This window comes from Trachypithecus francoisi, unplaced genomic scaffold, assembly GCF_009764315.1.
Source record: "Trachypithecus francoisi isolate TF-2019V2 unplaced genomic scaffold, Tfra_2.0 Lachesis_group9, whole genome shotgun sequence".
NCBI lineage: Eukaryota > Metazoa > Chordata > Mammalia > Primates > Cercopithecidae > Trachypithecus > Trachypithecus francoisi.
The window spans coordinates 713,491-737,261 of NW_022681474.1; the positions used below are offsets into that span (position 1 = coordinate 713,491).

At 52.8% G+C, this 23,771-nt stretch overlaps 1 protein-coding gene and 1 long non-coding RNA gene across 3 annotated transcripts in view; one reads left to right on the forward strand and one right to left on the reverse strand.

Moving 5' to 3' along the window:
* Positions 1–23,771, forward strand: part of CFAP46 (cilia and flagella associated protein 46) — a 121,343-nt gene that overhangs the window by 68,482 nt on the left and 29,090 nt on the right. Inside the window, 10 exon segments of the mRNA XM_033209255.1 lie at positions 521–669; positions 4,380–4,478; positions 4,698–4,830; positions 6,095–6,241; positions 10,039–10,239; positions 10,607–10,713; positions 11,839–12,015; positions 13,206–13,341; positions 20,356–20,544; positions 21,312–21,500. Of these exon segments, the coding sequence (XP_033065146.1) occupies positions 521–669; positions 4,380–4,478; positions 4,698–4,830; positions 6,095–6,241; positions 10,039–10,239; positions 10,607–10,713; positions 11,839–12,015; positions 13,206–13,341; positions 20,356–20,544; positions 21,312–21,500 (1,527 nt within the window).
* On the reverse strand, positions 10,674–23,130 carry LOC117082514. 2 transcript variants are annotated; one of them, XR_004436639.1, is made up of 4 exons: positions 22,486–23,130; positions 13,986–14,037; positions 12,850–13,038; positions 10,674–11,929 (listed from the first exon to the last, which is right to left on the reverse strand). It is a non-coding gene; the product is annotated as an uncharacterized LOC117082514 (long non-coding RNA). The 2 variants fall into 2 exon arrangements; XR_004436638.1 differs by having other exon boundaries at positions 12,837–13,038.

Sequence of the window (23,771 nt, forward strand, 5' to 3'; positions counted from 1 at the left end):
TCATTCTTTGAATATTGATTACCCTCCAGTTCTTAGAAGTACACGCTTTTGCAACAGGTCATCCAACTTTCCTAATTTCCCACTCAAGAGTAATGGTTTTAACAAACTGAGTCCAACATCATAGGAAGCATTAGCTCTTCTTTATATATTAAATGTTTAAGTGGTTGTGTGTGCGCACAAAGAAATTCTGTCTCTAGTGAGTCAGTAGTTTTTAGTGGAAAAATGAAACAAACACATAAATTTGAATAAATCCATGAATGGGTGTGTTTCTTGTGGGGATCTTCATACTTGGGTGCTGATGTTCACAAAGATTATCACATGTGACCAAATGAAACCCATGAGTGGGAGAGGGAGGGAAGATAGCACAGCCTCCATCCATCCCACAGGAACGTGCTGAGCACCTGCTGTATGCGGACATGTGCTGGCACGGGAAGGGAGGGGGTTCTCAGAGGAAAGACCCTTATGCTTGTAGTCTACACCCACTCCTGTGACCTCCTGTGTGTGTTATGTGTCCATGTAGACGTACAGTTTGTATTTCCTGGACCACCTGGTCAAGGCCCTGCAGAAGATGTGCCTACATGAACTCACGGTCCCCGTCCTGCAGTTGGGGGTGCTGATTTCGGACTCCGTGGTGGGAAGCAAGGGCCTGGCGGATCTCTACCACCTTCGGTGGGTACAGCTCCTGTTTTGGAGTGTGATTTCCCCAAAGAATACAAAAATGAACAGCATGTTAAAATATTAATTCTGTAGTTGACTGTGTAAATAATACAGTCCCTGGGACTTGAACACCAAGTAAATAAAAATATTTGAATATAAAAATGGTATTTTTGCTTGGGACGGGAGGACTATTTGATCCCATGAGTTTGAAACCAGCCTGGGCAACGTAGCAAGACCCCATCTCTACAGAAAATTTAAAAAATATGTTAGCCAGGTATGGTGACACACACCTGTTGTCCCAACTACTCAGGAGGCTGAGGCAAGAGGATCACCTGAGCCTAAGAAGTCGAGGCTGCAGTGAGCTATGATCGTGCCCCTGCACTCTAGCCTGGGCAACAGAGCATGACCCTGTTACTAAAAATTTAAAAAATAAAATATGATATTTTTATTTTAAAATTTCTAGCTGATCCTTAAGAGAATATTCTTGTTTTAAGGAAATACAGGCCTATCTTGAAGATATTGTGGGTTAGGTTCCGAAACAAAACAAATATCACAATAAAGCAAGTCACATGAATTTTTTGGCTTTCCAGAGTATATAAAAGTTAGGTTTACACTATTCTGTAGTCTATGAAGTGTGTGATAGCATTATGTCTAAAAAATAGACATACATCCATTTAAAATGTATGTGCTAAAAATGCTAAAAAGGCTGGCAATTTCTTAAAATAAGACAACAATAAAATTTGCCACACGAATCAACTCTTTCACAGAAGATTTATCTGTAGCATGCAACACTGTTTGCTAGCATTTTACCCATGGCAGAAGTTCTTTCAAAATTGGAGTCAGTCTCTTAAATGCTATTCCCACTTTATCAACTTGATGTATGGAATATTCTAGGTTCCTTTTGTCATTTCCACGCTGTTCACAGCATCTTCACCAGGAGCAGATCCCATCTCAAGAAACCACTTTCTCTGCTCGTCCGTAAGAGGCAATTCTGCATCCATTCAGGTTTTCTCTTGAGACTGTGGCAATTCAGGGCCATCTTCAGGTTCCACTTCTGACTCTGCTTCTCTTGCTGTTTCCCCCACACCTGTAGCTCCTTCTACTGAAGTCTTGAATCTTCAAAGTCATCCATGAGGGTTGGAATCAACTTCTTCCAAATTCCTGTGAATGTTGCTATTTTGGCCTCCTCCCATGAATCAGGAGTGTTCTTAATGGGATCTAGAATGACGAATCCTTTCCAGAAGGTTTTCAATTCACTTTGCCCAGATCCATCAGAAGAATCACTGTCTGTGGCAGCTGTAACTTTATTAAATGTGCTTTGTAAATAGTAAGACTTGAAAGTCGAAATGACACCTTGATCCATGGACTGCGTGGATGCGATGTTAGCAGTGGTGTTAGCAGGCATGGGACAGAATTCGTCTCCTTGTACATCTCCGTGAGAGCTCTTGGGTGGCTGAAGCATTGCCAGTGAGCAGTACTATTTCGAAAGGAATCTGTTTTTCTGAGCAATAGGTCTCAAAAGTGGGCTTTAAATATTCAGCAAACCATGCTGTCAACAGATGTGCTGACATCAGGCTTTGTTGTCCTCTTATAGAGCACAGGCAGAGTACATTGAGCATCATTCTTTTTTTTTTAGTTTTTATTTTTTTTAGACAGAGTGTTGCTGTGTCGCCCAGGCTGGAGTGCGGTGGTGCTGTCTCAGCTCACTGCAAGCTCCGCCTCCCAGGTTCACGCCATTCTCCTGCCTCTGCCTCCAAGTAGCTGGGACTATAGGCGCCCGCCAACATGCCTGGCTAATATTTTGTTTTTTTTTTTAGTGGAGACGGGGTTTCACCATGTTAGCCAGGATGGTTTCGATCTCCTGACCTCGTGATCTGCCCTCCTCGGCCTCCCAAAGTGCTGGGATTACAGGCGTGAGCCACCGCGCCCGGCCAATAGAGCATCATTCATAAAGGCCCTGGGATTTTCAGAATGGTGAATGAGGACTGGCTTCGACTTACAGCCCCCGACTGCGTTAACCCCTAGCAAGAGAGTCAGTCTGTGCTTGGAAGCTTGGAAGCCAGGCATTGACTTTCTCTTCACTAGCTATGAAAGTCCTAAAAGCATCTTCTTCCAACAGAAGGCTGTGTGGTCCACAACGGAAATCTGTTGTTTAGCGTGGCCACCATCGATGCTCTTACTCGCTGGATCTTCCGGCTAAACTTCAGCTTCTCCGTCAGCACTTGCTGCTTCACCTGGCACTTTTATGTTATGGAGGCGGCTTCTGTCCTTAAACCTCACGAGCCCACTTCTGCCAGCCTCAAACTTTTCTTCTGCAGCTTCCTCACATCTCCTGGCCTTCGTGGGATTGAAGAGAGTGAGGGCCTCGCTCTGGATTAGGCTTTGGCCTAAAGGAATGTTGTGACTGGTTTGGTCTTCGGCGCAGACCATGGAAACTTTTTCATGTCAGCACTGAGGCGGCTTCACTTTCTCGTCATTTGTATTCATACGTTCCCTGTAGGAGCTTTGAATTTCCTGTCAGGACTTTCCCTTTGCACTGACAACTTGGTTAACTGGTGCAGGGGCCGAGCTTTCCGTCTGTCTCCACTTCTGACATGCTTTCCTCACTGAACTGAATTCCAGTCTGTCTCCGCTTCTTACATGCTTTCCTCACTGAACTGAATTCCCGTCTGTCTCCGCTTCTGACACGCTTTCCTCACTGAACTGAATCATTTTTGGCTTTTCCTTTAACGTGAGAGACGTTTGAATGTTCCTTTCTTTGGAACACTTAGGGCCCATCGCAGGGTTACTAACTGGCCTAATTTCAAAACTTCTGTGTCTTGGGGAATAAGGGAGGCCCGAGGGGAGGGAGAGAAATGGGGGAGCAGCCAAGCCGTGGAGCAGTCAGAACCCACGGGACATCTGTCACCTCAGTTCACTGTCATATATGGGCGTGGTTGATGGTGCCCCAAAACAATCATAATGGTAACCGCAAAGATCACTGAACACAGATCACCATAACAGAATCATAATAATATTTTGATTTTTTGAAATATTTTGAGAATCACCAAAATGTGACACAGAGACACCGAGTGAGGAGGTGCTGTTGGAAAATGGTGCCGATGGATTTGGACACTCAGGGCTGCAATTTGTAAAATATGCAGTATCTGAGCAGCACAATAAAGCACAGTGTGATCAATGGAAGCGTGCCCGGGCCACTGAAGGATCTGGGAGAAAGGCTGCAAGTTGCATCTTCAGCTTGCTCAGATATCCCAGGGGCGGGAGCGGGAGAGGAAGCTGGAGCAGGTGTGGTCATGGGGCCAAGAGGGGCCACCGGGGCCTGTACAGGGATGCTTCCTGGCGTCTGTGCAACTTTCCTGCTTGCCTGAAAGCATTTTACAAGAATAGGGTTTTCAACAGGAGTCAAGGCTTCTCTGCTTGTGGTGGTGGGTGCTGAGCCCACCTGAGGGCCGCCCCCTCTCCTCGAACGGTATCCAGGAGGCAACAGATAATGCCTCACACGAGATCTGTGAAGGAGCGGGAAAAAATCCCACCTGAAATGTGATGGAGCTACCTGGCACTTTTCCCTAGTATTTTCGCTTACCTTGAAAAATGATTGAAAATACCACCCAAGTATGCCTCGCTGTTTTAGTTGCCCGTTTTCTGCGAAACACCCAGTAGCTTTGTTTCTGGCTCCCTCCGCTCCCGCGCAGCACTGACTCTCCCGGCCACACTCCCCACAGCCTCGCCCACGTGTGTTCCGAGCTGAAGCTGAGTGAAGCAGCTGTGCACCATGAAGAGGCGGTCGGGCAGGTGTACGTCAGCGAGCTGGAGCAGGCCAGGTGGGTGCCGTCCCCCCCGGCGCCTCCTGGGGCTTGGGTCTTGGCCTTGGTGTGGCCGGGGAAAGGCCAGCCACCCAGCCACCCTCTGCCCTGCACTCCTGCCCTCTGGGGAGAGCGAGCACTTGGGGACACGGCTGTGGCTGGTTCTCCTGGGTCATGCTGGAGGTGGGTAACTCGTGGTGCACAGATAACCCATATCGTCTGTTGTACTCACCGTAGCTGCAGAAAAGAGATCGCGTTGAAAAAAGAGAAAAATAAGGAACCTTTATTAGAAGAAAGCCTGCCAACACTGAGTGAGCAGACACCTCCCATCCGGCCTGGGGAGATCAAACTGCTGGAAGCCAAGGACAAGGTAAACCTCACCGTCCAGAATCCTTCTGACCTGCAGCCCAGGGGGCGCCGGTGCCCTCATGGCCGTGCAGGGCTGCAGCTGAGCCAGGAGGCCGGCCTGTGCGCCTGTCAGTGTGCGAGGGGCCAGCCTGTGTCAGTGTGCGAGGGGCCGGCCTGTGTGTCAGTGTGCGAGGGGCCGGCCTGTGCGCCTGTCAGTGTGCGAGGGGCCGGCCTGTGTCAGTGTGTGAGGGGCCGGCCTGTGCGCCTGTCAGTGTGCGAGGGGCCGGCCTGTGTCAGTGTGTGAGGGGCCGGCCTGTGTGTCAGTGTGCGAGGGGCCGGCCTGTGTGTCAGTGTGCGAGGGGCCGGCCTGTGTGTCAGTGTGCGAGGGGCTTCCTGTGAGTGATTTCTCCTCCTGTGGGCCCTGGAATTCCCCGGGAAAGATGAGCTTTATGTGCACCATAGGCCTCCCTGGAACAGGCCTGCCAGGCGCCTGAGCAGAGGCAGAGAGAAGGTGGGGACAGCAAAGAGGGGTCTCTACCTGGGGGTTCGTCGTCTGACAGAACTGGGCCTCCCGCCACCTGGGTTTCCCTCAGCAGGAGAGCACAGCACCCTCTGCATTTGCCCGTAAAGGAAGGTGACCAGCCCAGCTCCTAACCCAAAACGCAGTTACCATGGGAGCACCATGGAGGAGCAAAGGCCATGCTTCCTGTGACCTGGCAGTCAGGACAGGACAGGGGCTCAGCACAGGACCTGGATCCAGAACACAGCAGTGCAGGGCTCAGCCTCCGCCCCCACCGGGGTCTCTGCTTAGCGAGGAGAGGGTGGGAGGATGTGGGGTAGTCCCAGATCCCAGTGCAGGGGCTCAGCCACCGGCCTACGCCAGGGGTGCCCTAGCAAGGCCGGGTGCACAGCCACAGGCAGGCCCAGATCCCAGGGTTGGTCAGCAGCACGAAGGGGGGGTGGGGGGTCCCACACCCCAGTGTGCGTGTGTGGAGTAGCAAAGGCTCCACGTGGCGAGTGGTGGGCTTGGTTGGCTGCAAGGGGATTCGTGAGAAGAGAGAGTCACACAGAGTGCAAGAGGTCTGTCGGGGGAAAGGCAAAGGCTGAGCCCTGGCCTCGGCGCATGGGGAGCTTGTGAGGCGCCTGCAGTGCCTAGGCCAGCAGGGAGCCCTCCTTGTGGTGTGGTTCCTGAGTCACAGAGACGGCTGCTGAGCCAGAGCTCGTCCCGTGGGACTTGGAGGTCGCAGTGTCGGGACCCTGCCGCCTGGGGCTGCGTTGTCTTCCAGATTTTGAAGATGAATGGGGAGACCGGGAGGGGCCTGGATGGGACATCCTTTCCCCACCTGTGGATGCTGAAGGCAGAAGTTCTGCTGGAGATGAACCTGTACCAGCCTGCACGGCTGCTCCTGTCGGAGGCTCATCTGGCTTTCCAGGTGAGGAGCCCCTCCCAGCCCGTCACCATCCACAGCCACTCCCAGCGCACTGTGCACAGCGAAGGGGCTGCAGGCGGAAGCTTGGGCTGTAGCATTCATCTCTAGCACGGCCTCTGTCTGTCCGTCTTTTGCTTTGCCACTCACGGTTTCCTGAAGTTTCTATTTCTAGGACCTGTTGTGGGTCTCTGCAACCTCTCGTTTCTCTTGGGCGTTGGTGGCTCCTCTCTGCCTCCTGCCACGGTCAGTTTCTTACCTTCTGAGGCTGGATGAGAACTTGGGGAACCCCAAAGAGTGTCTGCCAGAAGTGCCACTTTGTTCTAAAGGGCGGATCATGTGCAGGGCCGCCTGGGTCCAGGGATCCGGGTCCGGTCTGGTCTTTGTTCGTTTTGCTCTCACTCCCTGGATGTGACCCTTACGGTCCCCAGTGAAAGCCCTGGGATGTTTGCTGAGGCCCGGTCTCCCCAGCGGGCACTGCAGCTGTTTGGTCTCAGCTGGCTCCTGCCAGGCTTTGTGACATCCTCCTCTGCCCTGAGCAGCCAAACCCAGCTGACAGCCTTGAGGGGAAGTACGGACCTCGGACCCTTCGCCTCAGCCCCTCCTCCTGGGACTGGCCTCAGCACTGGAAGTCCCAGCTGCAGCCTCCTCTCCTCAGCCCGGGCGCTTGCATTCCCCCGGGTTTTGTTCCCCTGCAGGGATGGCAGCCCCGTGAAAAAGCCAGATGGATGGAGGCCCACGGGTGCTTCTCTCTGTGCAAAGATTGTAGTTGCCAGTTTTTGCCAGCACTGGCTGCCCTCCAAATTCACCTCAGACACATGGTGACATATGGTGACACCTTCTGTCCAGATTTCAGAGCTGCTTTCACCGGGAGGGTGAGGCAGAGCTACAGAACCAGACATCCTGTCACTTGTTTTGAAGAAAAACTCCAGAAAAGGAGAGGGTCCTAGAATGGTATAAAAATTCAGTGACGCCCATCAAAGCCTTGAGAGGTTCAGACGTTATCTCCAGCACTGAGGATAGGTGTGTGCAGGTCTCAGGCAGGGGACAGGTGTGTGCAGGTCTCAGGCAGGGGACAGGTGTGTGCAGGTCTCTGATAGCAGAGACAGGTGTGTGCAGGTCACAGGCATTGAGGACAGGTGTGTGCAGGTCTTTGATAGCAGGGACAGGTGCATTCAAGTTTCAGGCAGGGGGACAGGTGTGTGCAGTTCTCAGGCGGGGGACAGGTGTGTGCAGTTCTCAGGCAGGGGGACAGGTGTGTGCAGGTCTCAGGCACTGAGAACAGGTGTGTGCAGGTCTCAGGCACTGAGGACAGGTGTGAGCAGGTCTCTGATAGCAGAGATGGGTGTGTGCATACCAGGGTCAAAAGGGAGCTTGTCTGAGGAAGGGACTGAGGATGCTGTGGACAGCTGGGGAAGGGACACACATGGGTGCAGCATTCTTTTGGCCACAGCCACAGGAGAGGGCCAGCCTCTGCTGGGTCCGGAGGGCTGGAGGTGTGGAAGAGCTCCTGGGAGCCCCCGGGGTGAGAGTCAAGCCCCTGAGGTGGGCAGAGGCCCAGCCTCCCTCACCCCGGGGTCAGGTGGTGAGAGCTCTGGGACTTAGGGAGTGAGTCTGCTGCATGCCGGGGCCTCCGTGGACCTTGGAGGCCAGTCCCGGGACGGATGTGACAGGTGCTGGACTCCCACGAGCGCAGGTCTCCACCCTCCTCCTGCAGCCGCCGCCAGTGTGCAGGGACTTTGTTTCGCAGGTGGCGCCTCTGGCAGGAAGTTGGTTGTTGCCTCGATCTTTCCCCGCCCTCGTGCCTGGGCTCCCGTCCTCAACTTGGCCCTCAGCTCACCCTGGCTTCTCAGCCACATCCACATCGCAGAACGCCTGCCTTCGTGTGCTGCCCTCCCCTCCTGCCCCACCTCACCCTCAGCCAGTGCAGCCCGGCCGCCCCACCCCTGAGCCTCTCTGAACCTGCTCCCCCAGGCTGGCGATGGGAGTGTGCTCTGCCCTTCCACCCTGGCCCCTCCTCGGCGGGGCTCTCTCCGTCCTGCTGGTGGCACCACCCCCACCGCGTGCTCTCTGGCTTTCCCCTCCCCTCTCAGGCCCACCCACATGGTGGCCTTTTCTCTTGGCGTTCTGACCTCCCCTAGGCTCTCCCGCCGTGGCCTCAGCACTCAGACCCCCTCCGACCTCAGGGGCCTCCAGGCTGGAAACATCTGCCCTGGGGCTGTGACTGTGCCTTGTGCTGCCTCCTCCTCAGGACAGGCTGTGCCTCTCACTCAGTGTCAGCACTGGAGACCCTGGCATCAGCCTCACACACCCCTCTACCCCAGCTCTACCCACCTCTACCCCACCTACCCTGTCCTCTCCCTGGCTTTTGGGCGCTCCTCACCCCCAGCCAAGCTCTGTCCCACCTCCTCACCCTCCTCCTCTCCATGTGGAAGCCCCTGCCCACCCTGTCACCAGCCTCTGAGCCACTGTAGCTGCCCTGACAAGCCCCACAAGGGCCGGGCGCCATGGACCCTTGCCTGCCCTGCTCTCTGGGCCCAGCCATGAAGGGCCTCCCCCCTTCCCGCCTCAGAGGCCTGCGCACCCCTGCCCGGCTGGGTCCAGAGGCCAGGGACGCCCTTCCACAGAGCCCAGCCACCCACCTGCCTACCTTCAGGCCACCTGACTGCCCACGAGGCTGCTATGAACCCAGGCCCTCCCCACGCCGTCTCTGGCGGTCACAGCCGTGCCCAGGTGCATGCAGGCTGTGGTGTCCAGGTGGATGCTGTGTTGGGCAGGGGCACAACTGGGGCATGCCTCCCTAGTGGCTGTGGCCCCTCCCTCGTCCTGGGCATCTAAATGCGTGGAACGGCCAGAGATGGAGCCCTCAGCAGCTGGGACACCTGCTTTCTGGCGGGTAGCCCCAGCTCGTCAGCCCGCCCTCCCCTCTGTCCCCACACCTGCATCTACACCTGGGAGGGGCCTGCCCAGGTCCAATCGAGCACACAGGGCATCTTGTTTGGCCAGAAAGTGATGCCTGGGAACAGGACACTGCCTTTCCACTGCAGAAGATACCTGGGCAGCCCTGCAGCCGGGACCTGCTTTCCTGCCACCGCTCCCATCCTCTCCTCACCCTCTGACCAGCACCCCTCTCTTCTTAGCACAGGCTGCCCTGTGTTTCTGTCCCAGATCATGTGGCTGCCCAACTCCCTGGCAGCAGGCCCCGGACGGGCAGGCCGGGCTCTGGGAGCCTCTGAGCCGCTCTCAGCATCCGTGTCCAGGTGTGACTGTCCCGAAGCCTTTTGCCCCAAGTGGGAGCCTCTAAAAGACAGGGCTAGGGCGAGGCCAGCAGGAACCCCAGGAGGCTCCAGGGACTAAGCTTCCTGCCACCCAGGCAGGGGGAGACAGATCCCCCCGAAGATGAGCCAGAGTAGGGCTGCGCCTCACTGAACGCCGATCCCGCTCATCAGCTCATCACTGAAATATAATTAAATGGAATGAGCTACAGTCATGCGCGCTGCAGCCCGTGCTGACTCCAGAGAAGCCTCTGGAGTGCGGGAGGGCGGGGAGGGTGGGCCTCCCACTCGAGGAGCCACAGGGCGGCAGGAGCCGGGCAAGACAGCAAGTCCTGCCAGGGAGTGCGAGGGCAGCCGTGGGCCCCACCCGTCCGCCGCCAGAGTGAGCGGCCCTGTCTTCCCCTCACCCGGTGCCTCTGTCTGCCTCTGCCTCTCTGTCTGCCTCTTCCTTCTCTCTACCTTCTCCTATCTCCCTGCCTGCACACGTCTGTAGAGGAACCCACACATGTCTGAGTCTCTCTCCTTCAGGAGCTGGATGAGCCTTGTGCAGAGGCCCAGTGCCTGCTCCTCCTCGCACAGTTGGCCAACAAGGAGAAAAACTATGGACAGGCCAAGAAAATGATCGCACAGGCCCAGCCCCTGGGCGGAAGTGAGGAGTTCTGGTACAATTCCACTCTGACCCTGGCAGAGGCGCTCTTGTCCATGGAACACTCAGGAAGAGAAGCTACGGTAAGAGGCACGGGGACCTGGGGCTGCATGTCGGATGCTCTGCCTGGCAGACCGCTGATGACATGCCTGGATCCATCCCTGCCCACCCTCAGACACGCCGGTATCCATCCCCACCCGTCCTCAGGCAGGCCTGTATCTGTCCCCGCCTGCCTGTCCTCAGGCCTGTATCCATCCCCGCCTGTCCTCAGACACACCCGTATCCACCCCCGCCTGTCCTCAGGCCTGTATCCACCCCCGCCTGTCCTCAGACACACCCGTATCCACCCCCGCCTGTCCTCAGCCTGTATCCATCCCCGCCTGTCCTCAGACACACCCGTATCCACCCCCGCCTGTCCTCAGGCCTGTATCCACCCCCGCCTGTCCTCAGGTGTGTCACATATTTCAGAAGCTCATCAATGCCTTCAAGATCCTCAAGAAAGAAAGACCAAACCGACTGCCTTTATTGGAATTCATGATCACAGATCTAGAAGCCAGGTAACTCCTTGTAAGAAACACTGTTCATTAGCGTGAAAGCTGTGGTTTCCTCTTTTCCATCTGCGATTTTTGTGCCATACATCCAGCCTGTGCAAGTTCAGAGGCCCACATGGCCTCATATCCACAGCTTTCCGCACAGCTCCAGAAAGCTCCGGAAGTTTCCTGAGCTTGCTTCAGGCTTTTCTCTGAGAAGTGGACCTTCCATGCACGTGTCCCGTCTGTTTGGCTTCGAAAGGCAACTCCAGGGCCTTGGGAAGGGCCCAGGAACCCTTTTCCTCTAAGTCTGTGGTGTGTCCGTGTGAATTTGTAGGGCACGTGTTCTTACAGCTTTCACAAAGCTCTTGCTGCAGGCACGCCTCCCTCGTTGCCGTTTATTGGCGCCATCGCTCTGTCGCCCAGGCTGGAGTGCCGTGGCGCAATCTCAGCTCACTGCAACTTCCAGCTCCCTGGTTCCAGCGATCCTCCTGCCTCAGCCTCCCGAGTTGCTGGGATTACAGGCGTGCGCCACCACACCCGGCTAATTTTTGTATTTTTAGTAGAGATGTGGTTTCACCATGTTGGCCAGGCTGGCGACGCCATCTCTTCTAAATCAGAATCACAGGCTCCAACACAGCGGACCTTTTCAAAGAGCTGGCTTTGGTTTACAGACCCCAGCAACACAGATTTCTGTCTGACTCGGGCTTTGCTCGTGTTCTGCTTCATCTTTGTGGAGCTCTCTGTATCTGCGTGAGGGCAGCCCGGGGCCCTGCTGTGGCTGCTCTGGGCTGCGGCCTCGTTCCTGTGCTCTCCGCCTCCCTCCCCACCTTGCCCTGGGCCCCGCAGCTGCAGCATGTGAACAGCCCAACGCTTCAATGTGGGTTTCTGTTCCACTAGTGAGTCAAGTAGGAGAGGGTTTTTGAATTTCCACCTGGATACAGTGCCTGGGGTGGGGCTTGTTAGTTTCTGATTTTATCACATGTGATCACAGAATGAGGCCCGTATGATGTTGATTTTCAAGAAACGCTCCAAAAGCGATTCTTCGAGCATCCCTGGGTGAACACTGGGGAGAACAGCAGCAGCCCAGCCGCAAGTCCTGACGCGGCCCTGGGGCTTCTGACTCCAGGCCCCAAACCGTCCCTCCGTCAGGTGCCTGAGCCTGCGGGTCCAAGTTGTGCAGCAGTCAGCGGTCACTGAAGCCACAGAGTGCTTGTTGCTGCTGAAAGAGATGGATGATAGCCTGTTGGAAATTGAGAGAAAGTTTATCGACTGTGGCTACAAAGAGAATTGTGTTGATGTAAAACTAGAGCGTGCGAAGATCAAGAGGTAAGGCTGCCTCTGCGCCCCCTGCACGGGAGTCACTGCTTCTCCCACACGCAACACGCCCAGTGCCATCCTGCCCTCTGGGCCTGGCTCACCCCAGCTGCACCCCCTTGGGGTCCACAGGCCCCTCCGCTGGGAAGCTCCTGGCTGCCGCCTCACCCACACGTTCTGATCACATGCCCAGCCCTCCCCGTCGGGGGAGCCCCGTTGCCCCTGACAGGGCCTCCTTCTAGCCCCAGCCCTGTGGCTGACCACACCGCCCTCGAGGGCACCCACATTGGGCCTTGCACCTCCAGCCCTTGGCAGACATGCACAGACATACAGCACCACCCACCCCCACCAGCCACAGGCACACACACGTTGCACACACGTGCCCAGGCCCAGGTCACACGCGCACATCCCGAGCACAGCCCTGAGCTGCTTGCAGGGCCCTGACCTAAGGAGACGGCCCCGCTCTGCATGGCTCTGTAGCCCGGCCCCAGGCAGCATCTCAGGGGCTGCTCCCCCCAAGGGCAGGACCCACACAGTCCTGATGCCAGCCATCCCCACCACAGCAGCTGCCAGCCACCCCTGCCCTGGCAAAGCCTCCCTGGCCCCATCCACTGCCCTGCCCCCAGCCCGGGGGCTGCCCCCGGCAAAGCCTCCCTGGCCCTATCCACCGCCCTGCCCCCAACCTGGGGCTGCCCCTGGCAAAGCCTCCCTGGCCCTATCCACCGCCCTGCCCCCAACCTGGGGCTGCCCCCACTTGTCCACATACAAGCGTCTCGACACGGCGGGCCCAGTGCAGGTGTGCAGAAGCCTGTGCGAGGGAAGGTGTCACCCACCACAAGGCCTGACCTGAGCCGTGTCTGTCACTGTGGATGCCGTACGTTGTCCTTGCGGAAGCTGAGTTAGCCGATCAAACCCAGCCCGCTTGGGTGAAGCTGGTGCTGTGGAATTGCTGCCGCAAATCTCCTTCAAGTGCAGATTTAAATTTCATAACCATAATACGCTCTACATACTGCATTATTCCAGCTTCTTAAATCTCTAAGACATACCGAGAATGTCTTTACATGTTAGCTATTTTAAAACATCATTTTAAGCACTAATAAAATATACAGTATAACGATAGAAAATGACATATTAAACATTTAGTAATAATAACAATGTTTTAACATTTTTTGTTCCAAATTCCATTCTTATGTCTTATAAAGGTTACGTGCCCAGAACGAGACAGATGAAGAACAAAAAACTGCGTATTACTTGGAAGCATATGGTCTGGCCCAGGGCGCCGTGGTTGAGGAGGAAGGGAGGCTGCGCAGCGCCCAGGGTCTGCTGTCACTTCAAGACGTAAGCAAGTGTCCTGGTTCCTGTGTCTGACACAGGCCGGCCCCTCACACACTGACACACAGGCCGGCCCCTCACACACTGACACAGGCCGGCCCCTCACACACTGACACAGGCCGCCCCTCACACACTGACACACAGGCCGGCCCCTCACACACTGACACACAGGCCGGCCCCTCACACACTGACACACAGGCCGGCCCCTCACACACTGACACAGGCCGGCCCCTCACACACTGACACACAGGCCGGCCCCTCACACACTGACACACGGCCGGCCCCTCACACACTGACACACAGGCCGCCCCTCACACACTGACACAGGCCGGCCCCTCCACACTGACACACAGGCCGGCCCCTCACACACTGACACACAGGCCGGCCCCTCACACACTGACACAGGCCGGCCCCTCACACACTGACACAGGCCGGCCCCTCACACACTGACACAGGCCGGCCCCTCACACACTGACACACAGGCCGGCCCCTCACACACTGACACACAGGCCGGCCCCTCACACACTGACACAGGCCGGCCCCTCACACACTGACACAGGCCGGGCCCCTCACACACTGACACAGGCCGGCCCCTCACACACTGTACACTGGGTCACTCCCACCGGGATGTAAACCCCACTGTCACTTACCTTACAAGCTGACTTCTGCTTCTAGCTGAAATGGACCAGATGCTCCCCCCATCTGAAACAACGAATAAACAAACTGTATGAAACAAAGACTTTCCGAACACGAGACGTCAGCAATGACAGGCAGTGCTCCCCGAGCTAAGGTCCAAGCTCGCTGCGGCGGCTCCGGTGGAGTCTGCTGGTGACCTGAGTCACAGGATGGAGCCGAGAGCCTGCGGAGAGCCAGGCACTGCCACTCGTGGGGCAGAGCCCCGGGGAGGGGAGGACAGGGGAGGGCTGCACAGAGGGAAAACCCCAAGACCTTCGGGAGAGGCCCCGGAGTGTCCTGCCAAGGCCTGATGAGCACATTCTTGAGAGGAAGCTGCCCCATGCTGGGGAAGAACCACCCAAAAGGGTTCTAGGTTGGGAACAGCACCTGCTTTACCAGCCAGATTGGAAAACCCCATGATCCCTGGGACATCGGGCAAAGTAGACACAGGGCCTTGCCTCAGTCAGGGGTCCTTAGGCCGGTGAGCCCCACTCTAGACCTGCCTGAGAGACCCTAGAAAGCGGACCTGAAAGGACCCAACTATTTCCTTTGAGAAGACAACTGGGAACAGGGCCCAAGCCTGAAGAACACACACAGAAATGCAGAAATGCCACCAGACCCCAAAGGAAAACAAAGCCCAGATGTCTGGCAACCAATAAAATATTGCTGCATAGAAATGCAGGAAAATAGGGAGAATAATTGATCAATCAAAAGCAAATTGATCAGTGGGCACAGATACTATAATTGAAAGACAAGTTATCACTGTATTCTATATGTTCAGAAAGTTAAGTAGAAATGGTGAAGATATAAAAGGAAGACAAAACCCAAACTTTCCGGGTGAAAAGCACAACACGGGAGATGAAGAAGGCACCAGGTGGAGTGAATGACAACGTTGGCAGGAGAAAACACTGGAGAACTTAGAGACATAGCAACAGAAACTTCTAAAAACGAAGAGAAAATGAAATTAAAGAGAACAAAAATTAAAGTCACACAGTTTTAAGTGCATGAATATAGGTGTAATTGGAATCCTGGGAGAAGAGGAGAAAGTAGAATAAGCAGAATAATTTGAATAACTAATGACTGAACATTTTCCAAATTTGATAAAAGTAAATACAAACCCACAGATCCAAGAAGCTGAATGAATCCCACGCACAAGAACTATGAAGAGGAATGAAACTATGTCAGGGCATGCCATAACCGAATGGTTTAACACCAGTGATAAGAAGAGCATCTGAGCGTCAGACAGAGAGCACTGCATGTTGTGTGCAGAGTGACAGAGGTGAATGGCGCAGCTTCCCACAGAAGCGGTGTAGCTGAGAGCCCAGTGCAGGGACCTCTGTGAAGGCCAAGAGGAAACACTGCCGACCTGGAATTCTATACCCAGAAAATACGATTCTTAATGAAGGTGAGAGAAAGATGTTTCTCCAAACACTGGAGAGCTGAAGGAAGGCGTCCTCAGTGGCTGCGCCCTGCAGGAGCTCTTGGAGTCAGTCCTGCAGGCAGAAGGAAGCCATGCCCACTGGAAGTGTGGATCCACACAGGTGCGTGCAGAGCCTCAGACACGTACACTGCAGGGGAAAGTGTGTCGAATTTTTCTTATTCTAAAAATCACTCTAAAAGATAATTGGCTGCTTAAACAATAATAACAATGTAGCATGGGGTCTATAACACGTAAAAATGAAATGTTTGACAACAATAGCCTAAAGATTGGGAGGTCAGTAACAGATGCAAGGTTTCTATGCTCTGCGTGAAGTGACATCGTACTCTCTACACACCAAAACAGCCACAGAAGTACCAGAATACAGATGTGTGCTGCATGAGCCAAGAAAGGAGATACATGGAAATCATAACAAGTATTCGTTTGTCCCCCATGAAAGCAGGAAAAGAAAAAGAATAAAGGACAGATGAGACCAACAGAAAATAAACAGCAAGATGATAACCTTAGACCTAATCATGGAATAATCACATGAAATTGGACAGGTGAGACCAACAGAAAATAAACAGCAAGATGATAACCTTAGACCTAATCATGGAATAATCACATGAAATTTAAATAAAACGCCCTCAGTTAAAAGAATTTGTCAGATTATATAAAAAAGCAAAACCCAACTATGGGTTACCTACAAGAAGCCACTTTAAATATTAAGACATAAATAGGTTAGAAGGAGAATGGAAAAAATATACCAGCTAACACGAATGAAAAGAAAGCTGCAGTGGCTATATTAATAACTAAGCCGACTTTGGAAAAAAGAATATTACCAAGGATAAAGAAACTCATTTTATAGTGCAAACAGCGCAACCAGTCAAGAGGCTAGAAGTGCAAACATTTCTGTACCTAATAACGGAGTTTCGCAGTCAATGAAGCAAAAACTGACAAAATTGCAATGGAGAAATAGACAACCCCACACCTGCAGTCAGGTTTCAGTACCTCTCAGTATTAACGGAACAAAGAGCCAGAAAATCAGCAAATCACTAGAAGATTTACACTACCAACCAATATGACCTAAAGCTATTTCTAGAACGTTCACCCAACAACAGGAGAATAAGATGCTTTTTGTGTGCACGTGAATCTGTTTCAAGATGGACTGTATTTTGGGCCATAAAACAAGTCTCAATAAATTTAAAAGATGTAAGTTATACAAAATGTATACTGGTGCCACAATCTAAATTAGAAATCAGAAACAGAAAGATAGATAAATCCATAGAAAACAGGGCAAGGAGGATGAGGGATGATTTTTTAATGGGTGAGGGGTTTCCTTTTGGAGTGATGAAAATGTTGTGGAATTAGAGATGATGGTGGCACAATGTTGTGAATGTGTAAGTGCCACTGAGTTGTATATTTTTAAATGGTTAATTTTATGCTATGTGACTTCTACCTCAATTTAACAAAACAGAAAGCTGGCCAGGCGTGGTGGCTCATGCCTGTAATCCCAGCACTTTGGGAGGCCAAGGCAGGCGGATCACAAGGGCAGGAGATTGAGACCATCCTGGCTAACACGGTGAAACCGCGTCTCTACTAAAAAAAAATACAAAAAATTAGCCGGGCGTGGTGGCGGGCGCCTGTAGTCCCAGCTACTCGGGAGGCTGAGGCAGGAGAATGGCGTGAACCTGGGAGGCGGAGCTTGCAGTGAGCCGAGATTGCGCCACCGCACTCCAGCCTGGGTGACAGAGCAAGACTCCCTCTCAAAAAAACACCCAAAAACCAAAAAACAAAACAAAAAAGTCAGCTATGTATGTGCGAAATGCCAAAGATTTGAAAAGTAAACAGCAAACGTCACAATAACTGTGGGCCACAGAAGAAATCAAAGGAGAAAGTATTTTGAACTGAAGGGAATTAAAAAAACATCTATCAAAATGTTTAAGATGTTGCCAATGCAATACTGAGATAGATAGCACTAAACACCTGTGGGAGAAATGGGAAAAGATTCAAATCAATTACTTCAGCCTGCAACTTACAAAAGTATAAAGAGAGCAAACTCAGTTCCCAAATAAGCAGAGGAATAAAAAATTAAAGATCAGAGGGGCAATCAATCAGTGAAACAGAAAACAGAAAAATAAAAGGGGAAAGTAATGAAACCAAAGCTAGTGCTTTGAAAAGATCGGTAAATTGAAAAACTTCTAGTCGGACGGATCAGAAAAAAAAAAGGTGACATAAATTGCCAGTATCAGAAATGAGAGACGCAATTTCTCCGTGGATTCTACAGATATTGAAAGGATAATAAGGGGATCATATTACAAACAACTTTATGCTAATATATTTGCCAACTTAGATGAAATGGAAAAATTCCTTGAAAGCATGAACTACCAAAGCCCACTCAAAAAGAAAGCCTGAGTAGCCCTATATATTTTAAATTTGCAATTTGTAATTAAAAGCATTCTCACAAAGAAAATGTCAAGCCCAGATGGCTTTACTAGTGAATTCTGCCAAGTATCTAAGAAAAAATAATACCAGTTCTGCACAAATTGTTCTAGAAAATTGAGAAGCAGAGAATACGTCCCAACTTTTCTGTGATGCAAATATTACCTTGATACCAAAACAAGATAAAGACATTAACAACAACAACAACAACAAAAAGCTACTGACCAGCATTCCTTGTAAACAAAATGTTAGCAAATTAAATCCAATAGTGTTTAAAAAGGATAATACATCATAACCAAGCCAAGGTTACCCCAAGAATAGTTTAACATTCAAAAATTAATTTGCTTCACCATATATTTTCAAAACTAACAAAACCATATGATCATCTTTGTGGATGCAGGAAAAGCGTTTGACAAAATTCAACACCCATTCCTGGTAAACACTCCTAGCAAACAATAGAGGAAAACTTCCTCAGTCTGATGAAGGACATCTATGAAAAAGCCAGAGCTAACGTCACAATTATGGGAGAAAGACTGATGCCCCTTTCGATAAGGACGAAGACGAGGAGGTGCCCTCTTCTCACCCGTGTTCCGTGTTGACGTGGGAGTTCCGGCCTATGCAGTCAGGCAGGAAAAAAGGAAATTAAAAGCATCCGGACTGGAAAGGAAGGAATGAAACTGTTTTTGTTCACAGATAACAAAATTATCTGTATACACAGTCATATACAATCCACCAAAAAATAAAGCTACTAATACTGAGTTTAGTAAGGTTGCAGGATATAAGAACAATATTCAGATATCAGTTGTATATTTCTACATGCTGGAAACACTCAGATATTAAAGATTTTAAAATTTTATGACAGCATTTAAAAATGAAATTTGTCCCAAAAATGTGAAGACTTGTACTCTGAGAACTACAAAAGATAACTGAGAAAAAGCTGGGAATACCTAAGTAGATGAAGAAACATGCCATGTTTGTGGATCAGAGGACTTAGTATTGTTAAGTTCTTGATTCGCCCTAAATCGTCTATACCCCTGATCAAGAACACTGCAGGCTTTTTTTGGAGAAAATGACAAAATGACTTTAAAACTCATGTGAGAATACAAAAGACCTAACATGGCCAACACAGCTTTGAAAAAGAAGAACGAAATTGGAGGGTCTGACGCCGCCTGATTTTAAGGCCTAGTACAGAGAGGTGCGGGAATCCAGACGGTGTGGCTCTCGTGTAAAAGTCGACATGCAGAACCAAGCGGAATCCAGGCAGGGACCCCACACGCACAGGAAGGTGATCTTCAGTAAAGACACAAAGGCGGCTCGCCAAAGAAAGGATTTTCCACCTCCAAAACAGCCCACTTTACTTCATGCCTCACGCCATGTGTAAAAATTAACTCCAAATAGATTGTAGACCTAAATACAAGGGCTAAACCCATGAAGCTTCTAGAAGAACACATAGGAAAATAGATGTGTGACCTCAGGTTTGGCAAAGGTGTCTTATTTATGACACCTAAAGTATGAGCCATAAAGTAATAAATTGATAGCTTGGACCTCTCTTCAAAAGACAGTATGAAGAGAAAGAAAAGAAGCCACGGACAGGGAGGAAACATTTACAAATCCTCTGTCTGATAAAGAGATTGTATCCAGAATGGATAAAGACTCTCAAAAGTTAACAACAACCCAATAAAACATGAGCAAAATATTTTAACTGACACTTCCCCCAAAGCAAATATGTGGACGGTAAATAAGCACATGCCAAGGTAGTATCATTAGCCAGCTAGGGACACGCAAATGGTAACCATCGTAAGAAACCACCACCCACCTATTAAAACAGCTACAATGTAAAAGACCAACCACAGCAGATGTCGGGAAGGGTGTGGAGAGACCTGGGCCCTGAGCGCCAATGGCACAGCTGCTGCAGAAGGAAGTTCGGCTGTTTCCTAAAAATTACACACAGGCCTACCCAGGACGCAGCCTTTCCACTGCCGTGTGTTCACTTGCACATGGGTGTTCGCAGCCGCTTTATTCGTAGTAGCCCCAGAACTGGAAATACAATATTTGAAGAGATAAGCAGAGCGTGGCCCACCGCACGGTGCACTGACCCGGCTGTGAGGGGCGGAGCGCGCAGCCGCGTGGGGGATCTCACGGTGACTTCGCCCGGGGAGATGAACCGGGTAGAAAGACTGCGCTGTGCGCTTCCGCGTAGGTACAGTTCTGGAAAATGCCAATGAGGGCAGGGTGCCCGCAGGCAGCTAGGTGACCGGGAGGGACACGGGGGGGGTGCGGAGAGATTTGGGGGTGAGGCTACTGCATGATCTCGAAGGCGGTGATGGTTTCACGGGTGTATTCGTGATCCGAGTGTGTCCGTTTTTCCCTGCAGAGCTAGTTTATTTTGAGTGTCTTATGTCAGTTATGCCTCGTCCAAGCCGTGGGGATGTAGGGTCAGGCTTACCAGAAGCTTCCGTGCTTCAGATGCACGCCTGGCCCCTCAGTTGCAGAACGTCAACACGCCCCTGATGAGGAAGGTGGCGCGCCTCAAGCTCAGCCTCGTGGAAATGGCTCTGGACATGCTCCGGTTCATCTGGGAGGAGGCCCGCGGGCAGCAGAGTGGGCAGGGGTCCCTGGAGAAGCTGCTGGCAGACTATCTGCAGAACACCAGTGACGCCACTTCCGTCGGGCTGGTAATTGCTGGGGTCGCAGATTCCCTGTGGAGGGAGCACCAGGCCACAGTGCAGCGGAGGGGACCGCGTTCCAGGAAGAGGCGTCTCCATCGCTGCGCGCCTGGCGGTGCGGATCGGCGGGGGGAATCAACGCCCTCCCTGCGGGGACCTCTTGCAGCAGGGGGAGCTCCCGGGCCTTGCAGAAGAAGGGCGTCGTCTCACCATTTGAGGGGACTGAATTGGCTCATAAAATCCAGGTTCCATCGCGGCCGCGTGTCCCATATGACTCGCAGCTGCCCTTCCCGACTCATGAATTGACTTTGACTAATTAATTCATATTAACAATTAATTCACATATGGATTAAAGAGCTCAATAGAAGTGGACTCCAGTTTGGTTGAATGGAGTCCAGCTGACGACATATTAAAAAAAGTTGAATATGTAGAATGTTTTGAGGGAAATGTACATTCTTCCATTTTACGTTTTCTTAGACGTCATGAAATACGACTCAAATTAATTTACATGAGTATAAGTGAACCAAAGACGGGCCTAAAACTGATTTGTCAGTGAGCGCTGAGTTAAGGTTATACGAGCAGACGTCTGTGACCCCACCCCAGAGCCCCGGAGACCCTCCCTGCGTGGGCAGCACCCTGCGGGGCGGGGGTGCTTCTCAGAGCTGCCCAGTGTCCCCACCCACAGAGGACACCAGGGGGCAGGCTCACTGGGTCCCCTGGGCAGGGTGGGCAGCTGCCCTTGGGGTGGCAGCTGTAACGTGTCTGTCTTTTCGAAGCAATGGTTCACACTGAAGCGGACCCTGGCACACGGGGCACTGGCGCAGCTGGGGAGCCTGCAGCCGCTGAGTGTGGGCTGTGTGCAGATCCGCGCCCGGCTCCTGGGCCTGGCCGGGAGGGCCCTCCACCTGCTGGCCATGCAAGCCGACCCTGTGCGCCCTGCCTGCTACTGGGAGGAGGGCCCCTCGGTAGGTGCTCCTGCTTCTATCCCAAGTCCTCCGACACCTGTCACCTGTGCCTAAAAGCACAAGCAAAGTGTTTAGGACTCCCCTGATGATAGCAGACGAATTGTGCATCCTCCGTGCAGAAGGGCGTGGCACCAGGAAGAGAGAAAAATGTAGGAAGCAGGTGTGAGGGAAGAAATGGGGCTGGTGAAACACAGGCCTTCGGGAACAGACCTGGGAGGGAACCACAGCATCTGTGGAGTAGGCAGGGTCGGCAGGCCAGCAGGGAGGGTAGGCGGGCATGTGGGTCGACCCGCATCAGCGTGGAGCCCACCCCAGCACACAGCCTGCCTCAATCCAGCCCTGCACTGGCGAGCGCAGAACAATGCAACTGGTGTCTCCCACAGCAGCAGCTCTGGCCGGGCCTGGAGCAGGGTCCTGGGGAGCTCAGAAGCTGCAGGAGCGGCCTAGGGTGGGCCTGAGCACCGGGCACCGTGGCACCCATGCCAGAGCACAGCAGGGCCAGCCCTGGGCAGCCTTGGCTCCCGTCCATCCCCTACCCCCTACAGCCCAGGGAGACTGCTGCCTCAGTGCCCAGGTGGCTCTGAGAAGGGCAGTTGGGACCTTCTTCACCCTCAGCCCAGGGCCCACCGTTCCCTAGAAGGCTGCAAGGCTGCCCGGCAGGGCTGAGTCAGCTGCAGGAGTGACCTGCTCCCTCACGACCCTGGTGACGGCCCCAGTAAGCCATGAAAGCCTCAGGTCACCTTCCTAAACACCTGCGCAGAGGCCAGTTCCTCCCCTGGAAGGCATCTGCCCCAGCGGAGAACCTGGGCTTGTCCCCACACACCAGCTCCTCCGGAAGACGCCCTCAGGGACCGGAGCAACCACGCTGTGTATACCTGGCTCCACGCCCAGGGCCATTCCCCCACCAGGTGCCGTGCAGCCCTGGGTCAGCCCTGAGACGCTGTCTGTCCTGCGTCTTCAGGACCAAGCACAGGACTTGACGTACCTCAAGTGAATGGACGGAGTTGTGGCTCTCGGTGCAACCAGCCTCCATTGACCTGCTCGGGTAGCAGCTGGGCGTGGACCGGAAGTGAGGGTTGGCATGGCCGCCTGGGCGCTGGCGTCCTCATCCGTGAACGCTGCTGATGGCACCCCAGCGAGGAGGGGCCAGGGCAGAGCAGACATCAAGTCCCGTGTGGAGCACACAGGGTCTTCCGCGGCCCCCGCCCCACACAGGCCAGGCCCGGACGTACCTGCCTTTTGCTGTCCTTAGATGTGATTTATGTTGTTGTCCAGGTTCTTGAAATCAAAGCTTAAATCAAGGTTTTTCTGGCTTTTTTCTTGTATTCGAGGCTGTATTTTTCCTCTAACCCCCATTTTAGTCTCCCAGATTTTGATACATAGGATTGACATGGACTAGGGTTGCTGGTCACATTGTCTAAGGTGTTGTCTGAGCTCGTTGTTCATTGTCTCACAACCCAGAAAATTAAGGGGCGTGGACACAGGGAGGTTGCAGCGAAAGTTTAGTAAGTGAAAGAAGAAAGCTCTCTGCAGCGGAGAGGGGGCCCCAGTGGGTTGCCGTTTTCACAGTTGAATCCCAACGCTTTGATAAGAAAGTGCGCTTGTCTCTTTTGCTGTTCTTGTGGCTTTGTGGCTTCCTTATCTGTGCCGCTGCGGGCGTGTCTTCAGGGAGCACAAAGCGCAGCCTCTCTTGTTTGTGCAGCTGTGGGTGCGTTGGATAAGCCCCCACCCCTCCCACAACCCACGCAGGCTCCCTCAGAGCCCACCGTGTTCATGTCTGGAAAGGGGAGGAAACATTTCCCGGAGCCGGCTGATGATCTGGAGAATGAAGGCTTGCTGGCACTCCCGCTCACCAGTGCGCTGCAGTTTGGTTTTGCCCGGCAGCTCTCTCTGCCTGTGGCGGTGACATTTCAGGCTGTTTCTCCAAGGCCAGCCTTGGCTGTCGGCCTCACTGACTTTTCCTTTTCTCCTCCCTCAGTATTTTCATTCTCTAAGTCCATTTTATAAATTCCATTGCAATTTCTTCTTTGATTGACTTGATGATTGTATCTGGTTTAATTTCAAGGTGACTGTGTTTCTCACGGGTCTATTTTCGTGACTGACTTCCAGTTGAATGTTGTTGTGGTTGAAAACACACCCTGAGTGGTCTCAGTCTGGGGGACTCTGCAGTGGCTGCACGTGGCCCAGCCCTGCTCGGTTTTGGTAAATGTCCTGCACGTGCCTGAACAGCCTGTTCCGATGTGAAAGGGGCCAGGCCATGTGCACGTCAGG